The 15,444-nt window shown below is 50.3% G+C and overlaps 1 protein-coding gene across 4 annotated transcripts in view; it reads right to left on the reverse strand.

Annotated features, from left to right (window-relative positions):
• Positions 1 to 3,044: 3,044 nt before the first annotated feature.
• trrap (transformation/transcription domain-associated protein) overlaps positions 3,045 to 15,444 on the reverse strand; it is a 46,456-nt gene continuing 34,056 nt past the window's right edge. For 3 of the 4 annotated variants that reach the window (XM_028988649.1, XM_028988645.1, XM_028988647.1), the window contains 14 exons: positions 15,347 to 15,444; positions 14,562 to 14,827; positions 14,325 to 14,425; positions 13,592 to 13,793; positions 12,594 to 12,755; positions 11,176 to 11,266; positions 10,466 to 10,665; positions 9,884 to 10,145; positions 8,923 to 9,148; positions 8,622 to 8,839; positions 7,517 to 7,701; positions 7,228 to 7,431; positions 3,939 to 4,133; positions 3,255 to 3,539 (listed from right to left, as the gene is read on the reverse strand). The exon at positions 15,347 to 15,444 is cut by the window's right edge and continues 98 nt beyond it. In XM_028988649.1, coding sequence (XP_028844482.1) covers positions 3,255 to 3,539; positions 3,939 to 4,133; positions 7,228 to 7,431; positions 7,517 to 7,701; positions 8,622 to 8,839; positions 8,923 to 9,148; positions 9,884 to 10,145; positions 10,466 to 10,665; positions 11,176 to 11,266; positions 12,594 to 12,755; positions 13,592 to 13,793; positions 14,325 to 14,425; positions 14,562 to 14,827; positions 15,347 to 15,444 — 2,695 coding nt within the window. Of the gene's footprint in view, positions 3,540 to 3,938; positions 4,134 to 7,227; positions 7,432 to 7,516; positions 7,702 to 8,621; positions 8,840 to 8,922; positions 9,149 to 9,883; positions 10,146 to 10,465; positions 10,666 to 11,175; positions 11,267 to 12,593; positions 12,756 to 13,591; positions 13,794 to 14,324; positions 14,426 to 14,561; positions 14,828 to 15,346 lie in introns of all 4 variants that reach the window. The other variant, XM_028988648.1, reaches the window with a different exon arrangement.

Genomic DNA, 15,444 nt, shown 5'->3' on the forward strand with positions numbered 1-15,444 from the left:
GTGGGAGAGTGGCTGCAACTCGCTGAGATCATGTCACGCCGGCGCACCGGAGCGTTAAATAAACAGACATTACTCTCTGGCCCCGCCCGAACGTGCACTGCTGTGATTAATGCCCTAAATGCCCTTTTTGCACCTTCATTATGGCGACTGTAACCCCCCCCCCCCACCCCGATCCTGGCACCATAATTTACTCGGCGATTGCTGTCGCCGCGTGGAGGCTGGCCGGACCGATAGGGAGTTCATTTTGTGCTGCAGGGCTGCCAGTCCAGCAACTAACGGCTAGTTGTGGATGGAGCGGCAAATACCTCCTTCTTTTTAGCATTTGGAAGCCAACAGGCAGCATGAGCTGCTTTCCTGTCGATGTGAGGACATTAATATTCCAGGCCACGCAGCGACAGAAAAGCATCACAAGAGAAAATGAAGGGTTTTTATGGAGAGTCCTGTTTATTCCGATCGTTAATGTTCCCCCGTTCACCCCATTCCAATTAGCTCATTACCCCAATTTACTGCTTAATGTGACTGTATTAATCCAGATTCTATAAACAGCCATGATGCTTCAAAATGCAGAAGTATAGGGTATGTGTGTGTATGCATGTATGTGTGTGCATGTGTGTGTATGTGTGAGTGTATATGGGGGTGTGGGTGTATGTGTGTGTGTCTGTGAGTGTATATGGGGTGTGGGTGTATGTATGTATGTGGGTGTGTGTGTGTGAGTGAATATGGGGGAGTGGGTGTATGTGTATGTGTCTGTGAGTGTATATGGGGGTGTGGGTATATGTGTATGTGCGTGTGTGTGTGAGTGTATATGGGGTGTGGGTGTGTGTGTGTGTGTGTGTGTGAGTGAATATGGGGGAGTGGGTGTATGTGTGTGTGTCTGAGTGTATATGGGGGTGTATGTGTGTATGTGTGAGTGTATATGGGGTGTGGGTGTGGGTGTGTGTGTGAGTGAATATGGGGGAGTGGGTGTATGTGTGTGTGTCTGAGTGTATATGGGGGTGTATGTGTGTATGTATATGGGGGTGTGGGTATATATGTATGTGCGTGTGTGTGTGTGTGTGTGAGTGTATATGTGGGTGTATGTGTGTGTGTCTGAGTGTATATGGGGGTGTATGTGCGTGTGTGTGTGTGTGAGTGTATATGTGGGTGTATGTATGTATGAAGGTGTGTCCCCCGTGATGGGACCCCGAGTAACAGGACGAAGGCCTGGTCAGGACGGCCTGTTTGGGGGCCCCGTCATCAGCACCCCAACAACCAGAAACATTTTACTAACTGAGTGAAATGGACTCCGAGTGACTTTGGGGTTTTTCCTGAAAGTCAATCTTTGCTGTTTAATGCACCAACATCTCATGATGTAAATCCAGGCAAGAAGAAAAGATCAGACACTAAAACTGCGGTTTATTAAAAATCCGAGGCAGAGGGACGATGAAGACGAGGACGCCTGGAGAAGTGATTATTTCCCTGATTTAGTTATTAGTTATTCGTCTTTCCGGGAAGTAGATCTCCAGTCTGCAGGATGCTGCCAGTTAATTGACTGTTTTCCTGGGTGACGGTTTATCCGCCATTTTCATGACAGCTGACGCCCATGACAGGCGGCACATTATCTGTAAGAGGAGTCTGCAGCTTGTTATTCAGGAGGAGTTGTGTGGGGACGATGATGAAGATGATGATGAGGCTTATATAACCGCCCGGCCGTGACAGCGGTGTCAGTTTTCATCTAAAAATTGTCCATTGTCCATTCAAGATGGCGTGAGTGGGCGTGGCCTGACAAGTCTCTCTTTAGTCACAGCTACAGTGAAATGGATCTCATTATACACCGTACCCACATGGGACATGTTTAGAGGTTTGTGTGTGTGTGTGTGTGTGTATAGACACTGTGTCCCAGTTGTTGTTTTTTTTTTTGTTTTGTTTTTTTTATATATTGTCCACTGGTTGTCCGTGGATTTTTTTTCTCCAACTCGACCCTCGTTTAGGCTCAGAGATTAATGAGTCTGGAGCTTCACTCCGACCTGGAAGAACTGGACACCATTACAGTGGCGGAGAGATGAAATAAAATTCAGAATTAAAGCTGGAAGTGGATGGAAACGATGGAAAATAGCGTCATGATAAATAAATCAGTCAGGTGTTAATCTGGAATTGATGGTGTGCTTGAGCTGATATGTGTCTCTCACACACACACACACACACACACACACACACACACACACACACACACACACACACACACACAGTCACCTTGGAAACCCGCGGCACATTCCCGCAGGTGATTGGGAGGCATGAGCTCCATATCTCTGCCACTTCCATCAACAACATGCCACTCCACCCATTCAAATAAGCAGATGACTTTCTGACGGAACGTTCCACGTTCTCGACCTTTTATATATAAAAAATAAAAAGTTGCGCTTCCACAGCGCACGTCTGTGAAGGTCCTCAGTCATCCAGGTGAATTTGTCTGAAAGTTGAGTCGTGCCAGCTGGACTTTCTTTAATGTAGAGACGTTTCATTCTGCATCCACAGAACTTTGAGGACGTCCACGGTACGGCGCTACAGGATTTTACTTCCTGTCACCAGCCACCGTCATTCTGGTCATCACATTTAGATGTTCCTCATGGCAGCGAACCTCTCCAGACCTTCGGATCAGAGCAATGAGAGTGTCGTGTGAAGAAACGGGCAGATATGATCAACAGTACAGAGCGCAGAACGTCCAAATCACAGCCCTCGGGGACGTCCCTCCAAACTCTCCAGACTCCAAATTTCATTCCGTTTGTTCCAGGTACCGACAGACGAGATCATTAAAGAACTTTTTTTTTTCCTTTCATTTTCCCTTCGTTGGTTCTTCATCATTCTTCTGGAGTTTCATCCTCCGTGCGTCTGCCTGTCACCTCGGCGATTCCTCAAGGCCAACATCAATCACACACACACACACACACACACACACACACACTATACACACACACACACACACACACACACACACACACACACACACACAGCAACATCAAACACGCCGCTAAAAACACTCGAGGACTTTATCAGAATCAAACCCATTTCACTTTTTAAAAAGAGCATTTTATTAAAAACAAAAAGGCGTATTTACACGAGGGACGTAAGAAGCGTCCATCCGGCAGGACTTCCGCACCGTTACAACATGGCAGGACGAGTGGAGATAAATCCCGTTTCACTCCAACACCAAAAAAAGAATAAACCCCAGTAACATGATCTAAACTAGGGGGCGCTAATAAATATTGACCGCGTCCTCACAGCCAGGGGTGCCAGGCCGGGTCCATGCGGCACAGGTTGTCCAGGCTGTTGGCGGCGGCGACCAGCGTGTTGACCTTGCTCTCGCCGCCCTCGAACTGCGCCAGGTTGTGGAGGCGGGTCATGATGGCCGTCACGGCCTTCTGCACCAGGGACACCAGCTGCTGGCTGTCCATGTTCTCCGGCTGGCCGGCGGGCGACAGCGGAAGGGACGTGTCCTCCTGCGTCTTCTTGTGCCAGGCGATGATCTCGTCGCGGAGCACCGCCTTCAGAATACCGTCCACCTGGGGACGGAGGGGAGGACGGAACCGTCAAAATGTCCTGATTTAACAGCGATTTAAAAGTCTAATAATGAGGAGACATGTTACTGGTTTTTAATAAACCGGGCAGATATGATACTATAAGAACTCTTGGTTCCCCCTGATGACGTGACGTGGACGTCCCGGTGGGGAGAGTTCCAGAGTTATTCTGAGGCGCGGCGCTGCTCTGTTATTACGGACTGCGGGAGGACGGACGCGCCCCTCCGCTGTCCCCTGATGTCCCCGCTCGCTCCCTGCTTGTGGGAATGAACCTCGTCTCGGAACACGCCCCCTCGGAATAAACAGCTCGGGGGCGGGAGCGTCCAATCGCGGCCGAGTGAACTTTCAACTCCCAAGTGTGCGTGTGTTTCTACGATCACCCACCTTAAAGTTGGGCTGGGCGAAGCAGCGCGCCACCGCGATCATGGAGGCGGTCAGGGGCCCCGAAACCCCGATGGCGGTGAGGAACTCCGAGATGTTGGGCGTCAGGCGGAAGGGGACGGGCCGGTTGGCGTCCAGGTCGCCCGTGGCGTCGTTGATGTCGAAGCGGAAGTAGGAGACGTTGAGTTTTCCGGTGTCCTGTGCAGAAAGCGAGAGGTCAGGCGAGGTCAGGCGAGGTCAGGTGAGGTCAGGCGAGGTCAGGCGAGGGTTTGAAGGTGAACCGGCTGACAGCTTTACGACACGCGAGCGCGCGGTAATTCAGTTTCCAGTGAGAGCGTGCGCGGCGCTGCTGATAACGTCTGAGGGGTTTACAGTAACCGTCTCCGGTCCCGCTGATCAGGCCCGTCAAGGTCACACGGTGATGACAGCGGCCAACTAAAAACACAGCGTCTGTGTGTGGAAGTGCGTTGGCTTGTGTATGCGTGCGACAGCGCATGAGTGAGGAGTGAGAAATGTGTGTGTTTGTATGACAGTGCATGAGTGAGAAGTGTGTATGTGTGTGTGTGCGCGTGCGATAGTGCATGAGTGAGAAGTGTGTATGTGTGCGCGTGTTTGTATGACAGTGCATGAGTGAGTAGTATGTGTGCTCGTGTGTGTGCGTGCTCGTGTTTTTGTGTGTGTGCTCGTGTGTTTTGTGCGCTCGTGTGTGTTTTGTGCGCTCGTGTGTGTTTTGTGCGCTCGTGTGTGTATGTATGTATGTATGTATGTATGTGTGTATGTGTGTGTGTGTGTGTGTGTGTGTGTGTGTGTGTGTGTGTGTGTATGTATGTGCGTGCGTGCTCGTGTGTGTGCAGGCTCGTGTGTGTGTGTGTGTGTGTATGTGCTCGTGTGTGTGTGCGTGTGGTGTGTGTGTGTGTGTGTGTGTGCGTGTGGTGTGTGCGTGTGGTGTGTGTGTGCGTGTGGTGTGTGCGTGTGTGTGCGTGCGTGCTCGTGTGTGTGTGTGTGTGTGTGTGTGTGTGCTCGTGTGTGTGTGTATGTGCTCGTGTGTGTGTGTGTATGTGCTCGTGTGTGTGTGTGTATGTGCTCGTGTGTGCTCGTGTGTGCTTGTGTGTGTGTGTGTGTGTGTGTGCTCGTGCTTGTGCTCGTGTGTGTGTGTATGTGTGTGTGCGCGTCTCTAATCTCTGTCTAATGAGATCTGCAGAGTGGAACAGGCAGAGGGGCTTTAATACGGCTGCTTAGCTGCCCACTCTGCTGCCTGTCAGCAATGGCAGATTAAGATCAGAGGACGGGGCGCCTGTTGGACACAATCATTTTAATAAAGCGCCTCAGCTCCAGCGCCCACTACCCACAATGCCGTAGATGAAGTTGTCGGCGACGGGCCCTTTAATTTAATGTGCTCTGACAGCTGGAGAGCCACCAAACCATCGGGCGTCGGCTGCAGGCCAGGACTGCGCACCCTCACCCACGGTCTGTACGTGTACGCGACAACGGCAGCGGATGGTGAAGACAGCGGAGCGCATCATCGGGGTTCCACCTCCACCAGAACCACCACCCCTCACACGCCCTGTTCTCCCTCCTACCGCCTGGCAGACGGTTCCACAGCATCACCAAAAAACTGATCAACTCAACAATACACTTCCAGCCTAATACACCTGATCCTAACACATCAACTCTATTTGCACATTTCTACACATTTTGCACATTTGTCTTGTGTGTCCTGTTTGAAATATGCAACTTATCCACTTACACGATGTTGTCCAGTTATCCTGTACAGTATGTAACTGCTAGTTTTAGTTAGTATAGTTTTTATTTAAGCGCAAATTTTCGTTAGTTTAGTTTTTATTTAAGTTTTAGTTAGTATATATTTTTCTTTTATTATTGCACTATGGGGGGGTCTGTGTGAAACATTATTTCAATACACAGTATACTGTGACAAACCGATTTTGAATCTTGAATACACGACAATGCAAGTCATTTATGAAAAAGAAAAGTGAAAGTGAAGTGATCGTCATTGTGAAACACAGCAGTGGTGGCCTAGCGGTTAAGGAAGTGGCCCCGTAATCAGAAGGTTGCCGGTTCAAATCCCGATCTGCTGAGGTGCCACTGAGCAAAGCACCATCCCCACACACACTGCTCCCCGGGCGCCTGTCATGGCTGCCCACTGCTCACTCAGGGTGATGGGTTAAATGCAGAGGACAAATTTCACTGTGTGCACCGTGTGCTGTGTATCACGTGTGACAATCACTTCACTTTACACTTTACTTTTCACGGCAGCACATGGTGACAGTGTCAGAGTGAGATGTGTCCCCTGTATTTAACGGTCATCTGGGGCTGCTCCATATAAACGGTATTAGATTTTGATTGGAACTTGCAGGTTTGATCTCAGCACTTCTGTCACTGCTTGACCCTCCCTGTCTCATCCACTCCACACCTCGCACACGATCACGTGTTACAAGAGCGGTCAATAAACCACCGAGTCAAGAGGCAAAATTACATTTACACCATTTGGCAGACGCCCTGATCCAGAGCGACTTACAACGTGCTTTCAAGTTACCATCGATGAAGAGATCAATTCCGGTTCACTAGGACCCCAACTATGAATACATCTATTTTAATTCACTCTGTTGTAGATTCTGTACACAAGTTCATCTAAATCTTCTCTAAAGAGGAAGGTCTTGAGCTGCCGTGTGAAGGTGCTCAGTGACTGAGCTGGAAGTTCATTCCACCACCGAGGGGACGAGACGGAGAAGAGTCTAGATGAGCGTCTTCCTTTTACCTTCAGAGATGGAGGGACCAGGCGAGCAGTACTGGAGGCTCGGAGTATACCAGGTGCAGTGCGAGGTGTAAAAATTACGACTTACAGCCAGATTTCCAACAGTTCGTGCCGAGGATGCAGGCACGGCCATCACATGCTGAATTGACATTTTTGGTGGCTGTAATTTTATGTAGTTGCATGTTCAGTTTGAGAATCACCGTTATTAAACCACATTTGGACAACTTGTTAGGCACAATGCTGAGGGTCTTTTACGAATCTGTAAAAAGTCAACACCACCGAGGACCACTGAGCTGGAGAACGTCTCCTTTTTATGGTTGATTTTTTTTAACGCCTCATTTTAATATAATTTTAACTACCTGGCTTTTTGACTTGTAAAAATGATGATTCTGAAAACCAAGTACTCTGTTCCACACAAAAATGTCCTCCAAAGACAGAGACAGACGGAAAGATAATAGGTGAGAGACGGCGAGATGTGGAGATTGTCTGGGGAGCCGACACACACACACACACACACACCTGTGCGATCTGCAGCATCTCAGGATTGAGGCGGTTGAGGTGCAGCATGAACTCGGCCAGGCCGATCAGCGACAGCTGGATGGTGAACATCTTGCGGAAGATCCAGTAGTGCGTGGCGCTGGGGAACGTGTGCAGCGCCCACTCCTTCAACATGCTGCGGGGAACCATGTTGCCCTGCACCTCCTTCAGAATGTCCCTCAGCACCTGCACACACACACACACACACGGGACAGAAATGACGGTCCAGTCCGGCGAGCCCTGTATTCGGCGGCAGAAGCGGAGGGCGGACCTGGTGGCTGGCCTGGGTTCCCCTCGCCTGCACCGTGGCCAGGCGGTCGTAGTAGCGCGAGATGGGGTTGTCGTGCTCGATGCCCTTCTTGGCGCAGCGCTGCTTGTAGATCTCCACCAGGGACAGGGAGGACGGGTTGTCCTCCACCAGGCGCATGTGGGGAGACACGGCCACCACCCGCGGAACTGGACACAGTTAAACAGGGAGTGTGAGGAGGAGGTGTGAAGGTCCACATCTGCTCTTTTTTGTCTCGTTTTTATCTGAACCCAGGACAGACAATCATCGTTTCACCAGCAGATTTTGTTTGTGAACTTCAGGACACTCAAAAAAAAAATAAAAAAAATTAAAAAAAATTAATTATATAAATAAAGAAAAAATTTAAAAAAAAGAAAAGAAACATGGTGTTAAAATGGACCAATGACAGGCGAGCAACCAACGGGGGGGAGGCGGCTAACGTAAACCAGCCAATCAACTGGCCGGCCTTGACCTACGGCACAGAACAGTCGCAGCAGTCGACCGCAGGAACGCAATTTAGATTTCATCTGCCCGGCGCGTCTCCGCGGGGACAGACGTCTGCGGGGACGTCTCCGGCAGAAACCTTCTCATTTTCACCCCAATTTCAGTCCCCTCTCGAACGAGCGCAAGCGGAGCGTTTAGTGTTACAGTCCGTCCATCAGGACACACACACACACACACACAATCAGAGACAAAGCAGACACCTCTACACACACCAACCCAGAGTCAACGTCTCCGTCCTAACATGGTGGCAGCGGCTGCATCTCTCTGCGATGTTGATCTGACAGATTTGTCAGGATTCGATTACAATTCTAGCGTTTGAAGCACAAGATTAAAGTGACGTGATTGTCATCATTGTGAAAAACTGCAGCACAGCACGCAATGACACAGTGAAACGTGTCCTCTGTATTTAACCGTCACCCTTGGTGAGCAGTGGGCACCATGACAGACGCCCGGGGACGGGACCTTCATCGACGGGACCTCAGGTTTCGAACCTTCTGTTTTCGATTTACACACTTAAATGATAAAGCAGGCGAAACAGGTCGTGACGGTTCTGCTGAATTATAAAAACGAACTGTTGGATTGTCACCTGTGAAGAACAGGTGTCTCTTGGTGGTCTCCTTCCTCTTCTCCAGACAGGGGTTGAGGAGGCGGAGCAGCTGCAGGACCCGCTCCTCGCGCCGCGACTCCGTCAGGCAGGCGTCGTTCATCACCAGGTACGGGTAGATCTTTCCGTTGTGGCCGCGGATGTAGAGGCGGCGAGCCGCGGTGTTGTGCTTCTGAACGATCTCCACTCTCGGCATGAACCTGGGACGGACAGGGAGCAAGAGGACCGGCTCAGGACCCAACTGTCTGCATGTGGTCACATGACCGTTCTGAACTTGTGTTACCTGGCGATCTTGATGTAGTAATGTGTGGGTTTGGGCATCAGGAACTCCCCTGGAATCTCCACCTCGGCTGTCTGGGCGGAGAAGTTGCTCAGGAAGCGGCACTTCTCCTCGATCAGGAAGAACTTGGGCAGCTGCTTGGTCTTCGCCTCCAAGATCTTAATCCACTTTTTCAACTTGGAGATGAGATTATGGAGCTTCATGGAGCCAGGAACACTGAAGTCAAAGTCTGGAGAGGGAGGGAGGGAGGGAGAGGAAGAGATGTTATCTGCTCACCAGGAAAAACGCCATGTTGCAATTCAGCGGGGAAGAGAGCAGGGAAAGGGATTAAATTAAATCAGTTCAGGTTCCAGATGACTCTACACGTTAATCTGGGTTCTGGCAAAAAAAAAAAGGGGAGGTCTGGAGAGCGTACACACACACACACACACACACAGCTTCATTAGACTGGCTCAATACCAGAGACACCAGTCTGTTAATCAGAGTTAGAAGACGCTGAAGAGGGCACGGAGTTAAAATAATATTTACCGCATAATCAGAGGTAAAAAAGCACGCAATTTGGTTACTGTGAAATGGGGCAGCACGTGTTTAAGGGGAGAAGTGGTAGATGTTCTCAGTTGAACACACACACACACACACACACACGTTGACTAGACCGGTGCAAACGACAAAAAATGTCATCAGTTTCCGTTGACTAAAACTAGACTTAAATATCCATGGGCAATTCTGACTAAAGCGCTCAGACTTTTAGTCGTCGGAAGCTTGACTAGACTAAAATGAAAATAGAGACTAAATAAAATAACAGAGAATAAAACGACAGCTGGACGCAAAGACAAGAGTAAAAGTGAAATTGCGACGACTACAGCAGGGAGGTTGCGCTGCATTACTTCCGAACATTTGAACAACGTGAAATAAACGTGCTCGTGTCTACCGGGTATTAGTGGGGGTCCCTCTGTGTGTTTACCTGTGGTGAACTGTCCCTTCATCTTCTGGAAGACGGGGTCCTGCGCCGTGGCCTGGGCCCGGCGCGCCAGCGACTCGGAGGCGGCGCTGGAGAACATGGTGGAGACGTTGGAGACGTTCTCCAGGCCCACGCCGAACGTGCTGACCAACTTCTTCACGAAGTTCAGCGTGTGCGGCGTGATCTTGGCGTCGGACACCGCGCCGCTCTTCTCGAACGCCACCGAGTGGCACTTCGCCAGGCCCTGCTGCAGCTGCCGCAACACCTGTACAGAGAGGCCAGGGTCAAAGGTCGCACACAATGAACCTGCCCTCTGCTGCTAGTTGAACAGAAAGAGCCGGTTACGATGTCCAAATTCCCACCGTGGCTGCTATGGCAACAGTGAGCGAATCCGGGCTGAAAATGGCAGCCACGGTTTTACAGAGAGTCTGTGCGTGTTTGAGAAATAAACGCTTTTCCCAGATGAATCGGACTGGGACAGTTAATATCGGCCTGTGTGACAAAGACAGAAACGAGATGAAGCCATCGTGTGTGTGTGTGTGTGTGTGTGTGTGTGTGTGTACGTGTGTGTGTACGTGTGCCAACCTCTTCGTGCCAGTTCTCCCTGAACCACACCATCTGGTCGACGATGCCCTCCAGCGAGGACAGCAGGGTGGGGTGCAGCTCCCGCTGCATGTGCATGATGCGGCTGCAGCGCCACATGGGCGCCGTTGCTCGGATGGGGCCGGGGTCCGACGCCGAGTGGGTCTGGGATCCGACCGAGCTGGGCTGCTGCTGACCGGAGTCTGAGAGGGGAAAGGGGACGAGTTGGGTCGGGCGCGTCGATTCGAGAGTTCCACGCATCCCATCGATTTTCCTACATTACGTACTGATTGACGTTTGTGGCGTCAGGTGAGCACAGACTGGACGTGGAAATCTCGATGAGCGAAACGGCAATCAGAGGACGTTTATTTGGGACGTCCGTGTGGAGGACCAGGCCGCCACAGTTACTACCAGCACTTTTATACCGCCAGCACGGAGATCAATAATCAACGTCATTTCCATTTACCCTTATCCAGAGCGCCTTACAAATCAGTATTTACAGGGACAGTCCCCCCCTGGAGACACTCAGGGTTAAGTGTCCTGCTCAGGGACACGATGGTAGTAAGTGGGGTTCGAACCTGGGTCTTCTGGTCCACAGGCGAGTGTGTTACCCCTGGACTACTAGCACCCTACACCCATAACGTCATTATGAAATAAACTGCATGGATTATTGGACACGAAGAATGGACACCCCTGTGGTAACCGGGACTCACCGCTCTTGTAGCGCTCCCTCTGCTCGATCTTCAGGGTCAGGTAGAGCGTGCGGATGGGGAAGTACACGGCCTGCGGGTAAACACGGCCCACCTGAACACACACGGGTTTACGGGGTTAGAGGACGGTAGACGTGCTGTCTGTTCTTCCACAACAGAAGCAGGAGGACGGGTCCGCATGTCTCTTATTGTATTTCTTATTGTGTCTGGTGTTGTGAGAGGGGGATTCTACGGTACAAGAAAATATGTAGCGTTCGTGTGTGTGTAGCCTTGCTGGTTCTGCAGGTTTAAGACTTTTTAAGACCTTTTTAAGGCCACGTTGATCAAATGTAAAACCTCACATCGGGGTCATCAACTGCATTTGTCCAAGGGCCAGAGTTTTCCTAGGCGGACACTCTGAGGGAGCTATTTTTTAGTCTTTTAAAAGTCTCAAGCCACTCGGGGGCGACTGCAATATTTTTGGTTTGTTATTTGTGAATCATTTCTGGCAGTTTTTGATATGGGTGACATGGGGCCGTTGGCAAAATGGACTAATAAAAGTTCAGTTTTTTTTCCCGAAGCCGATAGAAATAACTAACTAACTAACTAAATAAATAAATAAATAAATAAACAAACAGAAATATTGTGAACCTGATGTTTTTACCACGCTTGTACGCACCGGGACTCAGATACATACGGCCTTATATTTCATAACACTGATCATCATTATAGTTAAGTGGGGGGGGGCACCAAAAAAGGAGAGGTCATTACCAGGCACGTGAAGCCCTTAGTAAACCTGGAATTACGGACAGATTAAAGACTTTCATTTGATTTATTGGGTCGGCAGTATTTTTAAGACCTTTAAGGATTACTAATCATTTTTAATGATTAAGCCAATTTAAGACTTTTTTTTTTTTTTTTCCCGATTCATGTTCCATGAGTGTTTCAGCAGGTCACGGTAACTGAAGCACCGAGCCGCAGGCGTCTCACAGATCAGAGAGGTGATGCACGGTGAATCACCAGGCAACCCCACGAGACCACTCTGGTGGCATCATCAAACGCTGAGAGGGAGGAGGCGGAGCTACGCATCCAGCCCTACAGGAGAGTCGAGTGAGCTTCGAGATAAGAGTCCTTCTCCTCTCACCCTTTCATCCCACTTCCCTATCCGGCCCTCTTTCCTGCCTGTTAACCTCCATCTCTCCGCAGAAGTGGAAACAGGGCAGAAATAAAACTCCCATCATGCAAAGCAAACATGTCAAGATAAAAGCTCTCTTTACACCTATCACCCTTTCTAGCCACTGCAGGACCATAGACAGGCTGGTGGAACTCGTATTAATGTTCAATCTTCTCACAAAATGAAAATAAATTATTATTTGCCTTGCTTGGTAAGTGTTTGTTGCAAATTGATTTAATAAAAAGTTTAAAAGCACATAAATAAGCACCTGACTGATGAGGTTGAGGAGGGGCTTCCCCTCAGATCCCACCAGGCAGGTGAGCAGCTGCGGGATCCAGGCCAGCCATTGGATGGGCGGGACCCCGATGCAGTACTTATCCACGGCATCGGCGAGGGCGTTCTTATCGTCGAAACTCAGCAGCCACAGCACCTGGGAGACGGACAGAGTTACGCATTCGTACCGCACCACGCGGCGTAGACTCCCAGCCCAACCGCACACTGTCACACGCGAGCCTGGGAATAGAAGTCGGGGCGGGCGGGGCGGGGCGGCGCCTCGAGAGCCGCTGAAGGAGATATTAGCCACTTGACTTTCTCAATCAGCCGGCAGGACACACAGCTTGTGGCTAATCAGTTATAAAGCGGCTCATCTATTCTCATTCATCACCTCCGAACACACACACACACACACACACACACGTACAGATGGAGGGAGTGAACTGGTTCCGGGAAATCTGGAACCCCCCCCATGACACGGCCGAGTTCATCCACCTGGTGACCCTTGCCCCCCGCTCTGCGCGGCTCGTGGTACGTGGGCGTCCGTGATGATGCAGCATCGCAACATCCTCTGGAACAGGAAATGCGCGGCGCTGCCGACCGAGCCGGTCTGTGGTAATGAGAGCGCTCGTTCTGTCAGAGGGCAGCAGATGAGGGCGAGTTTTATTGATCCGGTGGTGTGTGTGTGTGTGTGTGTGTGTTGGGCACTGAGCTCCGGGCAGAGCTGGAAAGATTGGACTGACAGGGAGAGAATTAATCTCTTAACCTCAGGGGGAGAGATCCCATTCCGGGAGAGAGAGGGGCATTATGGGTAGGCTGAGTGACTCTAATGGTATAGGGAGTCTCAGGCAATCACATCTCATCAGCGCTTAATCTGATGGTCATCTGGGATCCCGAGCTCACAAGTTCTTCCAGCTGAAGAGCCGGGAGCTGAGAGATTCTCGACAATCCAATCGATCAATGAATCAATTCGTCTATTTGCACACGGCTCACCTTGGCCAGGTATTTGCGGGACTTGCTCTCGTTCTGGTGGCGGCAGGCGTGCAGGTAGCAGGTGATGGCAGACACGCCCAGCTGCAGCTGCCGGTCTTTCACGAAGATGTTCTCCAGGTAGTCGCCCCACATCGCCCACGCCTTCACCAGCACGTCGTGCATCTGCACCGCGGCGGAGAACGCCTTGTTGGCCTCCTCCGACCTGCGGAAGCGCAGGTAATGAGCAGATCCGATTAGGACGAGGCCGGATCAATGAAAACATTCTCCCTCCGTCCTGAACCTGCTCGACCGCTCGGCAAGGTCGTTTAAGTCATTCTTTCCGTTTTTTATCATTATTCTACATCAAATCAGTACATTTGAGCAGAAAAAAAAAAAAAAAAAAAAAGAATTTTTCTTTGACTTTGCAGCCACCTTGACAGGTGCAGGCTGGCGAAACTACAGAATATCGGCGTTAGAGTAAAGAAAGAAGAAGAAGAAGAAGAAGAAGAGGAGGAGGAGATTAAGCCGAGCCAGGCGTCCCAAACAGAGAAAAACGCTGAATTGTGCTGTTCAGGAGACCAGATTTATCCGGCATCTTCCCACTGACACCTTCTCCGCAACACACTTGCCAAGAGCCACCGGCTCTCATTACAGACAGGAAGTGCTTAAGGGCTTCTGGCCGGCGCACAGAGAGACAGGAAGGAGGAGAGAGAGAGGCAGAGAGAGAGAGAGAGTGGGCGGAGTCCCCGCGTACTTATTGATCTGGGCGAGGAACATTCCCTTCAGGGCGTAGAACTCAGCAGTCATCTCCTTGGTGAAATACTTCAGGTTGGTGGATTCGATCACCTCCAGACCCTGAACAAGGTGAGAAATAAACTGAATGCCCTCATCACGCAGACTTCCAGAAACATAGTCCAGGCGTGAAATTCCCCTTCACTTAAAGAGCTCCTGCAGGAAGTGACATCACATTCTGCTGAATTATGGCTTTTACCTGCATGCACTCGTTCTTCCCCATGACTCCAGCCAGCTGGAGGTAGCACTTGACCTGCTGCCGGATCTTCTGGAAGCAGTCGACGATGGGCACGGTGGGGATGGTGTGGATTCGGCTCAGGATGTCCAGGGCCACATTGACTAGGCCCTGCTTGCGGGCAATCTTCCCGTACTGAATAATGGCTGAAGCGGACGCGTGCACGCCCAGCATGGCGTTGTTGGTGTTGGGGTCGTGCTGCGTGTTGGTCTCGTAAGTCGTAACGATGGCTGCACACATGAACGGTGTGAAAGTAGAACCCTCCAGTAACAGGTTACATGTCATACGGTCAACAGGAAATAAAAAACACGTAGTCGGATGAAAGCAGAAATAATGCCGTTCTCCACAAGAAAATTCTATTGAAATTTAAGTCAATGTATTGATTTTGTTTCCTGGTGCACTTAAATTGAGAAGAAAATGGCGAGCTTTGGTCAATGAGCATGTTAAATACGGACGGGGTCGTGTAAAGGTCGGGGTTTTTTTATAAAATACAGAACAGCGGAATTCAATACTGTTAAGAAAACGTGGTTTTATTCATCCTGAAAATGTTCTGCTGGACGCGAGATCTTCCATCAGAACTCGTAATGACAGCAGCACGGGGACCGCATGTACTGTCCTCATCGGCAACGCCAGAAGTACGGAGGTCAAACGGAAGCCGAGGTCAAACGAAGGCGGTTTTCTATGACAACAGAGTCGAGGTGGAAGCAGGTGTCTGAAAAGGTGACACTGGAGACGAGGACGAGGAGTACCTTGGTAGTGGTGCTGACGCCACATGAAGATGCTGCTCCAGTGCGACAGGTCGTCAGATACGATGGGCAGCCGGTTCCTCCAGGTCTTCACCACCGTC

Source organism: Denticeps clupeoides, chromosome 8 (assembly GCF_900700375.1).
Source record: "Denticeps clupeoides chromosome 8, fDenClu1.1, whole genome shotgun sequence".
Taxonomy (NCBI): Eukaryota; Metazoa; Chordata; class Actinopteri; order Clupeiformes; family Denticipitidae; genus Denticeps; species Denticeps clupeoides.